Consider the following 19696-nt stretch of genomic DNA (forward strand, 5'->3'; position numbering starts at 1 on the left):
AAGAACCATTTGGCCCATCTAGTCTGACCTTTCAAGGTGCTGTTAATTATGGATAGGGGTAAGAGTGTGATTAGGGGCTGGGCCCGGACCAAGGGCAAGGACCGGGGCCCAGCGCCCTGGCAGTACAGTAGGATCAACATATGAATAATAATAGATATAGCTACTTACTGACAATGCCGATTAATACTTACAATATACGCAATTTCTGAAGCCCTTTAAATGCACCTTCTACAATTAAATTAATGGCGTTATGGCTGAGGCGTAGGACAGTCAGAGACCCAAGATAGGCAAGACTCTTCTCATCTAGTCGACTGAGATTATTATGGGACAGAACTCTGCGGAGACAAAAAATATATTTATATGCCATGTGACCTGGGAAGACCAATCCGAGAGCTGCAAGACAGACATTACTGCGGAAGGGAAGGTACAGCATGGTCATGCTCTGCACTGAACTTATAAACAAAAAAAGCAACACAATTGAAAAAAAAAAAACCTCACATAATTAGTGTCTCAAACAATAATGTCATTATGGTGCGTTAAAAAAAAAAAAAATATGGAGGCTTAGGGGGATGTAGAGATTTTACCCATAGCAACCAAACAGATCCTAGGGGGTATATTTACGAAAGTGCAGGTTTACAAAAGTTGAGCCGTTGTCCATAGCAACCAATCAGATTCTACTTATTTATCTAGCAGCTTCTAGAAGATAACAGATCGAATCTGACTGGGTTTTATGGACAAACTCACTCTTTTGTAAACCCGCACTTTAATAAATATACCCCTAGCTATCATTTATCTAGTACATAAATTTCGCCGGGATCCGGTCTCTAGGTCGACAGTTACTAGGTCAACCACTATTGGTCGACAGTAACTAGGTCGACATGAGTCCTTCACAATTTTTCTCTTTTTTTGAACCTTTTCATACTTAACGATCCACGTGGACTACGATTGGAAGGGTAATCTGTGCCGAGTGAAGCAGTAGCGGAGTGAGGCACCTTGCCCGAAGCATGGCGAGCGAAGTGAGCCATGCGAGGGGACACGGTGCACTAATTGGGCTTCCCGGTCACTCTACGAAGAAAGCGACACAAAACCCCCCATTAAAAACTCATGTCGACCTTTTGACCTGTCGACCTAGACCATGTCGACCTAAAGACCTTGTCGACCTAGTTACTGTTGACCAATAGTGGTCGACCTAGTTACTATCTACCTTCCATACCACACCCATTTCGCCCATAGTCTAAGCGTGGGAGAAAATCCATTTCTAAATAAAACAATAAAAATAACAAAATAGAACTGAATAATAAGCACTAAAGTATCCACAAAGCATTCACCATTTGTTCAATGGGCGTTCTAAGGATTCCTGTTCAATGAAAATTCTAGATAGGCACACATAATTAATGATCTGTGCAACACTTCTTTAAGAAAGTTAGCTTGCAAACTGGCACAAGACCAAAATAATGTCTACACTTACTATTAAAGAATTCAGCTAAGAGATAAACGGATTTCTGAGAAAGTAACCCAAGAGCTTGATTTTACAGAAAGGAGAAAAAGTTCACTTTGATAAAATGCAGGGAAACATCTGCCGTCGGAGTAAAAGCAATATCGTTTTCTGCTCTTACTTCCCATCATTCAAACAAAAAGGCGGAAAAAATGGAACTACTGACATCAGGGGCTAAAATTGATGCCAGGAAACGGGGTGTTAAATCGTAACCTGCAGCACGCCCGGTGTGTGTTTTCTAAGTGAATAAATAACTTTGGAGGAGAAGTGGTCACTACTCAAATCCATGCAAAGCAGAAAATAACTCATTTTGTGAGTAACTCACAAGGACCTTCTGCCCGAGTAATGCTCACTGTGCAATTAAATATGTTGTTATCTATATTAATACACGAGACACTGGAGTTACTATGCTGTTTTTGGTAAACCAAGTTAGTAAAAAAAAAAAAAAGCAAGTGCCAATCTGAGGGGGACATGTGTATAAATAATTTAATACCATTCTGGCATCGGAAAAAAAATGGAAGGTCAAGATGCTCGAATGGCTAAATAATTCACTCTACAAAAAGAGACGTATTCATTTGGAACGCGGTCAGCTAGTAGACATTCAGATTGTCAACATGGACCTTAGGCCAACAAACAATTATGTCAACATACACTTAAAATGCTAACAAGGTTAAAATGCCGACATTTAATATGTCGACACCAGAATGTCATCATATGGTTTTTTGTTCATACTTAGGGTTAGGGGTAAGAGATAGGCTAATATAGCCCCCCAAAAATATGTCAACATCCTGGTGTCGATGTATTAAATGTTGGCATTCCGAACGTGTCAACACTTGTAAACAAGTGTATGTCAACGTATTTGTTGTCGACCTGACGTCCATGTCAACATTCAGAACATTGACTAGTCATACCACACTCATTCATTTTTTATGGTGTATTTCTCTAGTTTCCGATCATTCTTCATTTATTGCACGGCTGTATATATACTATTTTCAAGTGGATGGGGATCTAACACAATCAGCAGAGCTCTTCACGGCCCCCACAGCAGCACATAATATTTCAGGAAACGAGTCAGCTGATGTTGTGGGAGCCAGTAACCTATCCACTTGTGGATCATATTAGTGAGATCAGGGCTGCATCTGCATTTATCAGGAGAGAACAGGAGCAGAACATATTTTATTATTAAACAGCTGCATTTCTAGTGTACACGTGTGCATTGCTGCCCTGGGTGGCACTGGCTGGTGACAGCTGGTCAGGTAGGGGATACTTACAGCTCTTGCAGTTTCTGGCAGAAGCTCCAGCCCCCGGAGCTGATATTGTATATGGAGTTATTACTGAGGTAAAGTTGCTGGAGCGACTTCAGCCCGTAAAGAGAACCACTGTTCACTTCTGTCAGGCTGTTATATTCCAGATGTCTACAAAGACAGGCAAGTAGGGGGAAAAGTGATGAATCCATTGGGTAAAATGTGGCCTTTAGCTGCAGTACACACATCCATCATACAAATATTCACTGGAGATAAAAACAAGATTGGCATTGTTTACCTAACATTTATTCAGCTGTGGAAGTTCAAGTGAAGGAATATACACCCCATACCTTGACCTGTAAGCCGCGTGGAGCCTGGCTGTCATTTTATTCAGGATTCAAGCCTGTGATTTCCATATTGATTAATGACTATGAGGTCTATTTACTAAGCCTTAGAGAGAGATAAAGTGGACGGAGATAAAGTACTTGCCAACGAGGTACGTTGCGTCATATTTCAAACACAGCCTGTAACAAGGGCATATAGGAGCTGGTTGGTTGGTACTTTATCTCCGTCCACTTAACCTCTCTCCAAAGCTTAGTAAATAGACCCGTATTATCAGATTGTTATAACACATACACTATGGGGGTCATTCCGAGTGGATTGCTAGCTGCCGTTGTTCGCAGCGCAGCGATCAGGCTAAAAATCGGCATTTCTGCGCATGCGTATGGACCGCAATGCGCACGCGTGACGTAGGGGTACAAAGGCCTTTGTGGTTTTGCACAGGTTCTAGCGACGTTTTCATTCGCACTGGCGGCCGCAAGAAGATTGACAGGAAAGGGGTGTTTCTGGGTGTCAAATGACCGTTTTCATGGAGTGCTAAAAAAAAACGCACGCATGCCAGGGAAAACGCAGGTGTGGCTGGGCGGGTGTGTGACGTCAAATGCCAACCCTCCAATGTTAGAATCAACGCACACGAAGAGGAAGTTCAGGGCTGGTCTTGTTTTGCACAAAATGTTTTTGCAGGCGCTCTGCTGCACAGGCGTTCGCACTTCTGCAAAGCGAAAATACACCCCCCAGTGGGCGGCGACAATGCATTTGCACGGCTGCTAAAAACTGCTAGCGAGCGAACAACTCGGAATGACCACCTATATACAGTACACATATACATTACATAGATAGATAGATAGATGGATAGATAGATAGATAGATAGATAGATAGATAGATAGATAGATAGATAGATAGATAGATAGATAGATAGATAGATAGATAGATAGATAGGATAGATAGATAGGATAGATAGGATAGATTGATTGATTCTTGGGAAGACACAAAGTCAAATTTAAATTTAGTTATAAATAAATACAATAACTTTTTTGTACGTCATAGTTGTCACTAATTCTAAACAGTGTTCTCATGAATACTGGTGTTACTCTATTGTGTATATGGGACAAGTCTGCAATACCAGTAGAAAATACTTTGTGGTAAGCTTCATTTCTTAACAGTTAGGGGTCAATTCAATTCCTGGTGATGTGTCCTCAATCATTGCTGCGATGCTCGGCTGCGCATGTATCAGCCTGTTACGATGGCGGCAACTTCACAAATTTTTCTGCACACCTCAAAGGGTGAGAAGCAAACCTGCTGACACTGGGTGCACAATGTGCCGTTCCAAAACCCGAAGCGCAGCACATCGCCTGTAACTGAATCGCCCCCTTACAGTCCCCAATAAAACATTAAGGGACTGATGTATAAAGCAGTGAAAAGAGAGAAGTGGAGCAGTGAAGTTTCCCATAGCAACCAATCAGCTGCTAACTGCCATTTTATACAGAGTACTTGATAAATGCTACCTCAAAAGATGATTGGTTGCCATGGGCAACTTCTCCACTGATCCTTTCCTCCGCTCTTTTCACTACTTGATACAGCAACCCCTAAGTACAATAGGGATGTTGAGACTTATTGCCCAACACAAACAGCTCTGTTTACATCTCCTCAGCAAACTCAGGCCCCAGCTGATCATACTTACAGGACTTGCATTCGCGCCAGACCCCAGAAGGCCCCGTCTGTGAGTTTGCTGATATTGTTGCGCTGTAACTTTAAAACCTCCAAGTGATCCAACCCCTGGAACGTGAGTCCCTCTATCAGTCGAATCCGATTCCGATTCAGCTCCCTACAATACACAGACATGTCATGTACCGCTGTCACATTGAAACCTGCTAAGCGGATAGTCATCCCACACCCTGCAACAGGGACAGGAGAACACAGTGCAAAGCATAATGGGTGGGAGATCATATAGCATGGCTCTAATAATCTCTCTCCCCATCTACAGCACCGGTGGCTGATGAGGACCTGCTAAGAGCCAAAGGCTTTGTTAAGGAAGCAGAAGCAAGATCTAAATACTCTTATTGTTCCCTATGACTTGTCTGTTTGAATCGATGGAGAAAATGATACTTGCTTAGTAAAAAAAAAAAAAAATCTCCCAACTTCTCCTAAAAAACAAAATATAACATACCCATTATTCTATTAGGCAGAGCTGTTGAATTAGAGGCAATGAATTTAGCCAAATCTAGAAAAGGTCTGTGGACTGCAATGGTTGCAGAAAGAAATATTCAGAGCTATCTGTAGACTTCTACTGAAATCACTTGTCCAATAGTATATTTACATAGCGCTCTTTCTTCAATAGGACTCAAGGCGCAAGGTCTTATAGCAACTGGAACCGCTTCATCTACAACAGAGTAGGGACATCTGAAAAAGTTGTGCAGACAAAGGTCATCAATGACCATCAACCATCAACATCTGAAAAAGTTGTGCAGACGAAGGTCATCAATGACCATCATCCAATCTGTGGACCATCAACCATTTCACCGAGCAGGCTTTACTTTCGGGGACATCTGCACTGGTTGCAGGACACCCCAGTATAGCATTTAAGGGTACTGTAGAACATAATGGCCCAGATTTCTAGAGAGTAATATATTGCACGGTGATAAAATACCAACCAAGTGTCATTTTTCAAACACAGCCTGTAACATGACAGCTAGGAGCTGATTGGTTGGTACTTTATCACCGTGCAATTTAGCATTTTCTAAGGCTTGATAATTCCGAGCCAATTAATATTTCACTTTGGTTCAAATTTTACCACCGTTATTAATATTGGGAGCAATGATTTCACGAACTGTTTTACGATAGCTGACAAGTCTTAAGGCTTCCACATTGGCAATTTTCATAGAGAAAAGTCATAGAGAAAATGGGTGTGGTATGGAGGGTCGACAGTGTCTAGGTCGACCACTATTGGTTGACAGTAACTAGGTCGACATGAGTTTTTTAAAGTTTTTTTGGTGTCGTTTTCGCCGTATAGTGACGGGAACCCCAATTAGTGCACCGTGTCAGCTCGCCATGCTTTGGGCATGGTTACTATTCCCAAGTGTAGTCTGTGTGGATCATTAAGTATGAAAAAGTAAAAAAAAAATAATAATTAAAAACTCAAGTTGACCTTTTGACCTGTCGACCTAGTTACTGTCGACCAATAGTGGTCGACCTAGAGACCGGATACCAAAGAAAATACCAATAAAAAATTACCTCCCAGGTCAGTAAGACAATGGTGGTCATTCAGAGTTGATCGCTAGCTGCCGTTGTTTGCAGTGCAGCGATCAGGCTAAAAATCGGCATTTCTGCGCATGCGTATGCACCGCAATGAGCACACGTGATGTACGGGTACAAAGTCCTTTGTGGTTTTGCACAGGTTCTAGCGAAGCTTTCAGTCGCACGGCACAACGCAGGAAGATTGACCTGAAGTGGGCGTTTCTGGGTCAACCGACCGTTTTTAGGGAGAGCTTAGAAAAATGCAGGCGTGTCGGGGAAAACGCCGGTGTGGCTGGGCGTTCGCTGGGCGGGTGTGCGACATCAAAAGCCATCCCACCATCGTTAGAATCAACGCACACGAAGAGTAACTACAGGGCTGGTCTTGTTTTGCACAAAAAGATTTTGCAGGTGCTCTGCTGCACAAGCGTTCGCACTTCTGCAAAGCAAAAATACACTCCCCAGTGGGCGGCGGTAATGCATTTGCACGGTTGCTAAAAACTGCTAGCGAGCGATCAACTCGGAATGACCCCCAATGGACGGGAGCTGTAACACCCAGATTGATTTGCCTATCTGGAAAAAGGTCAAACAACTTCAATTCTTTTCCTTCATTTAAAAACGTATATATTGACCTCTACTTTGGCACAATGGGTATTTTAGGTTTATTGGATATTAAAATGGTTTTTAAATTACAAGTGATCCTGGACAGCACACTTATGCCTAAAGTACACACATTATTAAATTGCTGCGTACCACTTGTGGGGTTATATAAATATACACATGTGGGCAGAAAAGTTGAAGCGTCTAACTATAGTATTACAGTGATTGGCTTTAGTTTTGAAAAACTTGGCAAAATTTTATTAGCAAAGCAAAGAAGATTTATTTTACCATCACCTTGTAGAACATTTCCTGCCTAATCATCCCCTGTGTGGTCTGGAAACGTCAGTACGGTGCTAGACCTCAACCAAAGAACGTGATAAAATTACCGATCGCCATTAAAACTTTACCATCATTGTTGAAGGCTGTGAGGCCCCCGAACGTCTGAAAGTCCAACTGGCTCTAGCTTTACTAGGTAACATAGGTCCCTGATCTTTAAGCAATCCATTTATCCGAAGGAAGAAAAAAAAAGAAAAAGAGTCTAAACATGTTTTATTAGGTGGTGTTTTGGAATGAATGAATACAGAGCATTGGTAAAATCGTCACAGTTGGCAAGTTAATCCCAAGAGGTGCAATATCTGTAGAGGGTGTAGGGGGCCTTAATTAAGCTCTGCATTGGTACTTACAGTTGGGTTAGTAAGGGGAGCCTGAATGCTTTGGCAGGAAGCTGGGTGATTCTGTTTTTGCTCAGACGAAGTGTAAGCAGAGAGCGTGACAGGTTGTCAAATGATCCCGGCTCGAGGCTGTTCAGCTTGTTGCTCCCCAAGTTGCTGCACAAAAAGGAGAGTTGCGGAAAAAAAAGAAAAAGAAAAATGTCAACTATTTAATTTCAAGGCTGCGTGACATTTGTGAATGATGAGTGCGTCTTTCTTTGCAGAAAAATGCCGTTATGAATACGTTTCTAAACAAGCATTGCATTATTTGTAACAAACATTTTATAACACATATATTTTTTATACATACCCCTGACGAAAATCTATATGACTGAAACAAGCATTGGGCTTATGTTCTACATTTGTGAATAAATGTAACTTCTTTATTCAACTGTATTTGAGGAGTGCGGATCCTTCCTATCTGATAGGTGAAGTGACACTTCATACACTGACAAGGAATCCCTTTACATAAAGAATTTCATCAGAGGTCCACCTACCCTTGGCATAGTGTAATGCTCAGTACAGACTGGGTCGACAGATTGGCCAGCCCCCTGACCGTTCTAACGACTGGTAAGGTTTATGCACAAATGATCTTATGCATGCACACTTACCCATCGCATGCCCTATATGTCTGGCATCCAGTGCCGCCTCTAGGGCTGGGCGAGCCACACAATCGTATGGGGCGCCTGTGGCCACTGTCTGCAGCAGTATTTCAAGCGGACTGGCAGTCCACATGGAATACAGCTGAAAATGTCCCTGCAAAATTGTCCGCCGCCTCAAAGGAGACATGCTAGAAGTCCTGTAGGACCTCTAGTAACAGGGAAATAGTACAGGAGTGCACAGCAGTATCCAGAAGTGTTGGGACCGTGCTGATCTACTGGCGGCCGGGAGAAGGGGGAAGATGCTGCAGCCTGCAGTGAATGCAGTCTGACCGTGTGCACCAACCCTTGACAACAAGCAGTTAGGTTGAAACAAAGTAGGTAGCCTCACTGTGCGTGCCATAATTTGTGTGGGGCATATTATGCTGTCAGGGGCATAACTGTGGAGCATCATTTGTAAGGGGCATCATATGGTGGAAGGGGCATAATTTGTAAGGGGCATTACTGTGTGCCCCATAATATGGTGTCAGGGGCATAACTCCGACGTAAGGTAGTCTTTTACTGCAAGATCACGCCCCTTGTATCGAGGCCAAAGTGTCCATAGGTGGGGGGCCGGGTCATTTTTTACTGTTCGTACTAGGGAGCAAATTGTCTAGACATGACATCATATTCAATAGATTCGGCAGCCGAAAAATATATCAATCGATCGCCAGGCCGCCCATACTCACAGGCAGATGTACGGATATAGCTGCATCGGCTGGGCTGACCCGATAGGTCTGTGAATGAGGCAATTCACAGACATATCTGCTGTACACGCGAGCCCATGGTCCACGCGATACATAGTTTGTCAGCTCATCACCCAAAAAGGTACCCCCCATATTCAGATCAAGGGATGGGAAACTAATTTTCCAAACCACATTGGAGAAAGTGAAATTGGCATTTTAACTTAGCTCCTTTTCACTGTATGCAAAATTCTCTATGCATTGTATTTTTAAAATGCAGCATCTGCAGCTAAGAGAGAGTGTTGTCTCCGTCTAGTAGGAATGGAGAGAAAGCAGACTACTAGATGAAAGTTACCCAAACATGCAGCTAAACAGGACTCTGCAAAAATGGAAGTTACACTACTATACTTTCCCATAGGCATGTGGGCAGCACAGATCTGACCATGTAGTGACACTACTTACAGCTCCTTAATACGCAGTCGTAGAGGAAAAGAACCGCTATGAATTTTCGTTATTTCATTTGAACTCAAATCCAAGGTCTCCAGGGCAGTGTATTCAGTCAGTTCATGTTGCTCTATACTCCGAATCTTATTGTGGTGCCTGCAAGAAGGGAACAGGACGTCATCACAATGAGGCAAGCATGTCATATCACCACAACTAGGCAAAGCACAGTAACACGTTCTCCACAGGAGGGGCTTATTTATTTATTTATTTATTTATGTGTGCTGCACTTTGTTTTTGCACTACACTGCACTTATTTTGTGTTGTTTTTTTTGTGTGTGTGTGTCACATTTTTATTGGGGATTAGGCGAGACCCTTATGGGCCACCCTCTACCCTAGTTGTTAAGGCCCTCTCCTTTTGGGGAGGGCTGGAGACTGTTTTGTTCCCCAGGGGGAAGCTTCGGCCAACCCTGGGGATACTCGAGGGTCCCTCTGCGCTTCGGCAAGGAGGGACCCGCAGACCCTTTTTCCCTCAGTAGGCCTTTTGGATCTAAGGAGTAACGGGGCCCTTCTCCTTTGGATGTGGGTCTCTGGGTTGAGGGGGTCCAGCGATTTTACTCCTAAGCTTTAAACCAAACATCAACCTAAGTGGAGACATTTTCAAGGTGAGAAATATAGAACAATCATTATTACATGTTTGATTTATTAACTGTTCCTACACAAATCAGCACATTTTAGTTTCATTCAACACTTAAAAACTGGGTTGGGGGGAGATGTATCAAACACCGGAGAGAGATAAATTGGAGAGAGACAAAGTACCAATCAGCACCTGTCATTTTTCAAGCACAGCCTGTAAAAGGACAGTTAGGAACGGATCGGCTGGTACTTTATCTCTCTCCAAGATCGGATACATTTCCCCCTCTCTTAAAACGATTGCTTGCTTAAAACTCGGGAAATACCCCAGTTATTTTGTAAAACTTGCTGCCAAGTCTTTAAAGCTCAAAGATGTTTTGTGAATCGAACAATACAAATTAGGGGCACTGTGGCAATTGGGGGGGGGGGGGGGGTTGCAGTTAGGTTCACTGACAACTATATGCTGTTAATGTGATTTTTAGCCACAAGCTGATAAAACTTGCATTAAAAGTATGATGAATAGTTACTTAAGTATTTATCCCCACTGGTGTTTTCTTAAAATTTAAAAGACAATTTACTTTTCATGGATTTGGTCACACTACCTCTACAAAAGGCTGTACCATACTGGTGAAAGCAGAAACAGAAAATAAAAGAAATAAATGGAAAATGTGTTACAAGACGCATCATTACAGTGCGTCTAAATCACACCTTAGTTTCCATGCCCTTTTTTACCCGGTTTCCCAGTGCACGTGTGGACAAGCCCTGAGGATCTGCTAAGCCTGTCTGGACTTTATTCATCCAACAGGAAGTGAACATGCTCATATCAGCATAAAAGTGGCTTCTATGTGATGATGCTGAGTCAGACCTTCCCCGGGAAAGCTGGACAAATTCTCAGGCCGCATGCACATGATGTGTTTGTTCAGGTGGGAATTTAATCCTAAAAAGTAAGGATAGGGCAGTGGCTGGATACATGAACCCAGGAGGCCAGAAACATATAAACCTGTGCGCTTCTACCACCAGTGAAAGCAGATAAACCCCTGATGGAACTGTAAACATAATAAAATCAGTTGTTCATTTAAAAGATTTTTTCCATTAAACACAAACACACGCCCACAAACACACGCTGTGGTCAAAGTGAGAACGTAGAAGTGATGATATATAAAAATCACTTGAATGACCAGGGACCACCAAGCCCCCAAAGCTTAAGGAATTTTGACAACGGATCACCAAGTAATGTGTTTCTCAAAGAACATACTTTGATAAACGACTCAAGAAAGACCAATATTTTTTACTAAAAAGACTATTATCAATTTGTTTGGGGAGTGATAAATTGCACGGTGGTAAAGTACCAACCAATCAGCTCTTAATTGTCATTTTCCAACCACAGCCTGTAACAGGCAGTTAGGAGCTGATTGGCTGTTACTTTATCATCCTGCAATTTATTGATTTCTGGTAAATATTGGCTCACCCTACAAAATGGCCGCCCCCAAGTGATACACTTTAAGCTCTGTTGGGTTATCAGAAATCTCATAATTCAGTATGGGATGGCTGCAAAATAACTTTACATGTTTTGTGAAATTGCATATATAGAACCCAGATAGATCAATTTATCAAGGCGATTTTGCAGTAATCCTCCAGCAACAGTTGTTACAGATTTGTCAATCTCATTTTACAATCCTTTTCTTTGTCCTTAAAACATTTTAGCAAATAAATTTTTTCTTACAAGTAAAACGAAAAAAGAAAAAAAAACGTAAATTGGTAATTACTTTCTTCTTTTTGAGTCTTGATAGTTAATTGGCAATGTCTTATTTATTGGTCATTCACTGTGAAAATGAGAAGTTAGCCAACACTATAAAAGTGTGCGTTATTTTACAATACCAGAATTATTAAAACTGGTATAATAATGAATTGGGACAGAGATTTATTATACATTTATTAAGATTATGTTGTTGTTTTTTTAATTATTTCTTTTAAGAGCTGAATACTTTTTGAAGTACCAAACAAAATTAATTGCGGATTTACGACTCACGATTGATTTATTTTACAACAGCATAAAAACTCAGCCATATTTGTCTTCGCTCCATGTCGACGTCTGTTAGTCATTAGACGCTGCTTGAAAATGGCTTTTTAAACTGTGTAATTGGACGTTCTATATCAGCATAAAAGTAAAAGCACCTTTCGCACCATCAAGTCTCCCACTCAACATTGGAGTTTGAAATCCATCCAGGCGGCTTGTGATGATAAAAGAGTTTTCCTTTTATTTTACCTTCCTGATGTTTTCCATGAAACAAGAGCTGGCTGTCAAAATATAGCTGGAAAAGCATTCAGTCACTCGAGCTGGAAACTTTCAACAATGCTTGAGGCGGGCTTTTATTTTTATATGAAATGTTTGTGATGTCACGCACGTTTAGGTGAAGTACTACACAGAGCCTGTAAATATTAGGGGTCGTTACATCATTTGTTACATAATTAGCAAGATGGAGGGTGTAAAAAAAAAAATTAGTCAATTGAGTTCAAGGCTGGCGTGTGCCCCCTTAACATCCTGGTAGGCACCGGGGTCTGTTCCCCCTTAGACACTGCACAGTCACCACTTTCTCTGTGGTAGAGGGATGGTTTCCCTCTTGGAAAAGTGGTGCCAGGCCATGACATCGCAGCCCGGTACTACACTCCCAATCCACTATCAAGATAAGGTACAGCAGCGTTATATCTCAGGGAATACATATGAAATCCGGGCAGTCGGGATACCAACACTGAAGATTCCAACATCGGAGGGGGTAAGTACTTCTACCCCCGTCCCAGTCCCCTACCCTAAATCTAACCCTTAGCGGTGGCGGCTATGGCTAACCCTCCGGGGGTGACAGCTTGGGTTAACCACCACCCCCCTAGGCCTAAACCCTCCCCCCTCTTCCCCCCCACAGTGCATAACCCTCCCACCACCAGGCCCTAACCCGTACCCAGATACTCACCGTCGGGATGTTGCGGCGGCTGCATGACATCACACGCAGCCGCTGAGACCAAACACATGGTGGGGGGGCAGGACTCGGCATGCGGAGAAAATGCATGTCAGAGAAAACGATCGTTTTTTTTCGCACAATAAGGTCTAAATTACCCCCTAAACCCAGTTCATTTTAAATAGAGGAGATGCTTCCTTTATATTACGTGGTTATCTCTGGTACAGGGAGACAGATAGAAAGCTCAGAGCCACATGACGTGGGGTTGGAGGGAGCCTGCGTTTTTATTAATATCTATCACATGCATTCTAGGGAATTTAAACGTGAATCATTGCTAAATAATTCAAAACAGCTTGTGAATCCCAAATACCATATAGGGCAATAAGAGTATTTTGGAAATACCACCATTATTACTGTGATTAGGTGCCAGATCCATAATTGCAACCAAATGTGCCGCATGTAAGCAAGTACTAACCTTGATTAAACTAGTTTGTTTCTAATGTATAACATGCGGTAAAGGCCTTTGTTACCAATAATTATATTCTGTGTTCTTTTCGGGGTTTTTTACTGAAGATTACATATTTCGGCATTAAGAATGTATTAGATGAATATTGTTTCTGGATTAGTGCGGTTAGGTCAGGGTTTACGAGTTAGGGTCAAACCAGAAAACAGATTGATCTGCAATCCGAACGCAGGTCAAATAATGAGCACAAGCCATGGATAAACAGATGCTGCATGGGAGTGGGGATACGGGATGCACTATGACATGATGAAATATGTACTGTATCATGTACTGTATCATATACTGTAAAGAGACTAGGAAAAACAGCTTGGCAATAAAAATAAAAAATATTTTTATTTTGTTTAGCTTATTTTTGCAAGTACTAATATATAGTGTTCATTATAGGGTTTTGTTAGGGCAAGGTGTTGACTACTCGGGAGCGCACATTTGTGTGTGCCTGAAAAGGGGTTGTGGCCTCTCTGGGATGAGGCATGGCCTGGTAGCACAACCCCCTTTCCATCACTCTTGAGGCATGTCCAGCCCTCCCAGAGATGTTAGCCTGCCCCCTCCCTCCCCTCAGCTCTCCCCACAAAATGAACAGATGCTGTGTGCATACGCTTCCCAGCTATTCACCCGGTGTGGTCAGTGTTCAACCACAAACCACCGGTGCAGCGGGATGAGGGGTGCCGCGGGTCATCTGAGGTCAGCACCGGGACGTGTCTATAATAAGGGCAGGGCGCATTGCCCCACACTGAAATTGCCTAGTGGGAATGTTAAATATGAATCAAGAGCAGTCAGTGACGTGCGGTGAGGTCAGGGCCTGGGGAGGCACTGCAGCTAAACACCCCCCCCCCCCCCAACCGAAAAAATAAATAAAGTGCAGTCCCCCCACACCACTAAAACCAGCACCAGGCAGAACCAGCCAGGGGGGATAATGCCATAGCAGGGGAGACACTCACTGTGGGGTCCCCCTGCCATGCCATTAAACACCCCCCAAACCAGTCAGCCCAGGGCTGGAATTCCTCGGAAAGTGGGGCCCCCAAAAAATCAAAATGGGGTCCCCCCTCCCGAGCAACAACCAGCACTGGGCTGATAGCCCAGTGCTATGCCCCGCACCCCTGGTGGCGGTGGGTGCGGGGTTCATTGTATGCTAATACTGTTCTTTACAGGTGGCCTACAGATCACAGCAAGCCTGCCCCAGCATGCTGGCACTTGGAGAACCATAAGTGCCAGCATGCCCGAACATAAAGGGCCCGCTGGCACCTGTAGTCCACCTGCAAAGAATAGTAATATTGTTCTTTACAGGTGGCCTACAGATCACAGCAAGCCTGCCCCAGCATGCTGGCACTTGGAGAACCACAAGTGCCAGCATGCCCGGACATAAAAGGCCCGCTGGCACCTGTAGTCCACCTGTAAAGAAAATATTGGAAAAAAACACGACACATTCTTTAAAAAATCCTTTATTAAACTGGGTCTTCACCTGGGGGGGGGGGCGGCCTTTAAGCTCTTTTGCATGGCCGCCGCCTTCCCAGGGCTTCCGGCGTCTTCACCTGGGGGGGCGCCACCTCCCCAGGGCTTCTGGGGTCTTCCTCCGGCGTCTTCACCTGGTGGGCGGCGGCTGCTAAGCTCTTTTGCATAGCCGCCGCCCATCCAGGACTTCCACGGCGTCTTCAGTCTTTAGGAGCTCTTCTCCGCTCCTCCTCCGCCGTCGGACTGACAGCCGCTGCCTCGCGCTGACTTATATAAGTCAGCGGGAGGGGGAGGGGCGATGACGCGGCGAGCCATGATTGGCTCGCGGCGGCCATCTTGAATTTCAAAAATGACGCTGAGGCGCCATTTTTGAAATGGGTACCGCTTCCGCTGCCAAACTCTGCACAAGGAGCCTGAAAGCCGCGTCCCGCCGCCGCTACTGCCGCCCGCCTCTCCGCCGCCAGCACGCCGCATCCCGCACCTCCGCCGCCCGCACCTCCGCTGGTACCGACGCCCACACAGTGATTGACAGCGGATCCAGTGACGGATCCGCTGGCCAATCACTGTGGCTTCACTCACAGGGATGTGCTTTCATAGGTTGAAAGCACGTCCCTGTAGGAAAGCGGCACCACTAATGGTGCCGCTTTCCCATGTTATTTCAATGGGCTTTTCCAGCCCATTGCTAGGGCCCGCCTGCGCCCGCCCCCCGCTCCCCATACCTTTCCCAATCACTACGGGAGGCACCACGATCGGTGCCTCCCAAACTGATTTTAACACATATAATGATAGGTAAAATAATAAAGAAGATACTTATGTGTCATAAGTATCTTCTTTGTATTATTTTACTCATTAATGACAGGGGAGGCACTGCCTCCCCTGCCTCCCCTGACTGCACGTCCCTGAGAGCAGTATTACAAAGCTACAACATAATGCAACTTAAATAATAAGTGTATTCTATCTCCTGCCTGCACATCATGGAGGCTAAACGAATGTGCGGTTTATTAACTAGGGAGTAGTGACATCACTGAGGCATGAACCTCTGTGATCATTTTGTTTACCACAGACTACTATCGAGTAGGCAGTAAAACGATAAACCGAAGAGTCATTTATTATTACTGTACTGTATGTGCCTGTTTGACGAATGCCCTATTTTCCCACACAGTCAGACTCTCCAGAGCACTGTGGACCCTTACAAATCAACCACAATAGTAATTTCGTATTTCTGCACAATGTGGAAGACACACATACTAAGGGGTCTATTCATGATGCAGTGAAAAGTGTGGAGAAGTGAGCCAATAGAGAAGTTGACCATGGCAACCAATCAGCATTGAAGTAACATCTATAAATTTGCATACTATGTAATTGTACGCAGCAGCTGATTGGTTGCCATGGTCAACTTCTCCACAGGCTCATTTCTCCAGTCTTTACACGGCTTCATGAATAGACCCCTAACTATGAAAGACATTCGCTCTGCGTCAATTCCGCTGTAGCGTGAAGTTTTGCTGTGCGCACTGAAGTTCTATGTGAACAGAATACACAGGCTGCAGGGAAAAGCTCTGCGATGGCCATGCTGCTAAGGCTCTGTTAAAGCGCGTCTATGCATTAAATAAGAGTAGTTCTTCATCACCCGTGTGTATGAGCCCCAATTACTCTCTCATATCTATAGCCATTCTGCAGAACAAAAAATTCCTTCTGCGTCGCTCAGTCTGTTTAATTGCAGGTTAATTTATTTATTTATTACCAGTTATTTATATAGCGCACACATATTCCGCAGCGCTTTACAGAGAATATTTGGCCATTCACATCAGCCCCTGCCCCAGTGGAGCTTACAATCTATATTCCCTATCACATGTAATGTGGATTGATCTGGACAGTAATTAGCCAGTAAAACAGATTGATTTTTTAATAGAGTAATACTCTCTGTAGTGACAATGTAGACCTATTGATTTAGTTTCAACAGTAAATACTCTGCAGAAAGCTGCTTCACCCTTTGTGAACCATCTAATCCTATTTTCCACTGCCTTAACCACCCAAAGGAGGGCTTCGTTTGTTTGGCTTTTCCTCAATACATAATTAGTAATCCTTTATAGCACTGGGCAGTAGGTTTCAGATCTATTATTAATGAATGGAGTTCCCAATAATTACTTGAATGGATATGGAGACCAGAACTAAACATGTAGTGGCTTTAATTGGTCACATCCAATCCATTTAAAACCATCACCAGGGCACATTTTTTTTAAATGTATTACATGAGAGGGGGGAGAAAAAGTGAAAATCAGTCTACTAGACGTGTACCCTCTTGGTATGAGAACAGTCCCACAATTAAAATTGGTAGAGCCATACCACTCTCCTGCAAAGTTCAGGACCGCTGGGGTGGTACAGAGATGTTGCTACATTTTACTATAACAATGTTAAGGCGGGTACACACTACCCGTTGTTTAAATGCCGGCGTTGAACGATATAGCGTTCAACGATATAGTGTGTACACAATGAAACGTTATGGTCACCGCCGGCATTCCCAAACATGCAGCTCAACCCGACATTGACGTGTTGAGCTGCAGGTCAGCTCAATATTGGTGATCGCTGAACGGCGTGCGGGAGCCCGCATAATTCATCAGTCACCAGTATTGTACCCATACACAACTAGACGATATAAGCCTAAAAATAAACGATAATGGCATTTATGTCGTTATCATAAATTTTTGGGGATAAAATCGCATAGTGTATAACCCCCTTACTGTTATGATTGAATGTACTGATATAAGTTTAGTCTCAAGTGGAGGGAAGAATAACGGAGAAATAAAGAAAAGGGGGGTTGGGGGGGGGGCAGAAAAAATAGAATAAGAGGGAAGGGGAGAGACAGAGATAAGAAGGAGGGAAAGCGACAAACCAGAGAAAAAGGGGAGAAAAGAACAAGCCAGAGGGAAAAAGAGGAAAGAGGGAGAGATAGAGAAAAGAGGAAGAAAGGCGAGAGAGAATAGGGGGGTGGGGGAGAGGACAGAGAGGAGGGAGAAATGGGGAGACATAGAAAAGGGGGTCAGAGGTATAACACACAGAGAAAAGGGGGAGAGAAAGTGACAAAAGAAGGAAGAGGGAGTAGGGAGAAAGAACAATATGGAAGGAAGAGAGGAACTCATGTCATGTTGGTATAATAGGAAATTTGTTTAATATACTTTCTATTAAATGAATATCTTTTGTGAAATATACTTATCAAGATTCATTCACTTCGTAGGGATATTCTGTAATTACCCAACTTTCCTCCGCAGACCATTGATCAAGTTCAGTCCCAAATCAAGTTTTATATGACTATTTTTAGGGCTTTTAAAGCTCTCTGTGCATTTCAGACAGAATGCAGTAGTCCATAGTCACTAGCTTTTACATTTTAATTCAAAAGAAAAAAGAAAAAAAAAACACTTTTCACTTGTTTTGGCCTCCAGGACAGTGATTCCGTGTTGACAGCTGAAAGGGAAAGTGAAGACTAGCAGTGGGAGCTTAGCCTTGTTCAGGACAGAGAAAGGATTCTCTTTTAAAAAAGTGTTACTTGGTGGAACACTTGGGGACTTTTTAATAAAAAACACCTTGATGTCATATTGCATTGAAACTTGTGCTTTCATTACTATAAAAAGCATTTTAATGCATCTTCCCCAAATCCCAGTAGTTATCCGTTAATTCTCCAGCGCTGAATGGCTCCGTATTTGTGAAATAGCAGGGGGACAGCTAATTGACCACTTTCTATTTAACAAAACATATAATAGAACATCTGGAGAGTAAAAGGAGGTCCTTCTGAAAGGCTCTGTTGGAATTAGGCCTGGCCTTCACAGCACTGTAAGCAGAACAACTCTTTTCAAGCAGCACAAAGCTTTATATATCGTTTGCTTTGTATTTAGAAAGAATAGAGAAAAAAAAACAACTTTTCTTTAATTAAAATGTAAAAAAAGAAAACAAAAAAATATAACAAATCCCAATAAAAGGAGAATCATCTGTTGGATGTCCACTCTTCCATATACTTACACCCATTTGTGGTAGCTTCAAATTCTTACTGGGCAGTAGCTTTGGGTATGGGTCATTAGGTCGACCACAATTGGTCGACATGGTCACTAGGTCGACGTGAACAAAGTCGACATGAGTTTTTTTACTTTTTTGTGTCGTGTAAAGTGACGGGGAACACTAGTTAGTGCAATGGGTCCCCTCACTGGCTTCATGCTTCGGGCAAGGTGCCTTCACTCTGCTACCATTCCCAATCGTAGTCCACGTGGATCGTAAAGTATGAAAAGTCCAAAAAATGAAAAAGAAAAAGAAAAAAGTGAAAAACGCATGTCAACCTTTTTCCATGTCCACCTAGTGACCATGTCGACCAATAGTGGTCGACCTAATGATTGTCGACCTAAGTGTGGACTACCTTATGACCGTATCCCGTAGTTTTATGCCACCACTAGGTACCATATCAGTCTCAAGAGACCACATACCATAAAACTGAGCTGTCCCTATATGGAGAAATATACCCACTCTTCACACCTGCCCAGCAACCCCTGGCATCCCTAGACCTGCCGAACTTCTCCTGGCATCTCCCCCCTGCCTAACTTCTCTATCCATTTCTCCTATCACCCCTCCACCTGCATAACAACCCCACCTACACAACTGCCACCGGGATCAACCCCCAGCATCTCTGTCGTAGCAAGGAGATCATATAAGTAAGCAGTTTAACAGCTAGCAAAAAATCTTTAATTCTATATTTTTAAATAACTGCCCCATTCAGAC

At 43.3% G+C, this 19696-nt stretch overlaps 1 protein-coding gene across 1 annotated transcript in view; it reads right to left on the minus strand.

Moving 5' to 3' along the window:
- LRIG1 (leucine rich repeats and immunoglobulin like domains 1) overlaps positions 1-19696 on the minus strand; it is a 125500-nt gene that overhangs the window by 27011 nt on the left and 78793 nt on the right. Inside the window, exons 4-8 of the mRNA XM_063940925.1 lie at positions 9404-9541; positions 7594-7737; positions 4761-4904; positions 2767-2910; positions 192-335 (exon numbers count right to left, since the gene is read on the minus strand). Coding sequence (XP_063796995.1) covers positions 192-335; positions 2767-2910; positions 4761-4904; positions 7594-7737; positions 9404-9541 — 714 coding nt within the window. The remainder of the gene's footprint in view (positions 1-191; positions 336-2766; positions 2911-4760; positions 4905-7593; positions 7738-9403; positions 9542-19696) is intronic.

Source organism: Pseudophryne corroboree, chromosome 9 (genome assembly GCF_028390025.1).
Source record: "Pseudophryne corroboree isolate aPseCor3 chromosome 9, aPseCor3.hap2, whole genome shotgun sequence".
NCBI classification, from domain to species: domain Eukaryota; kingdom Metazoa; phylum Chordata; class Amphibia; order Anura; family Myobatrachidae; genus Pseudophryne; species Pseudophryne corroboree.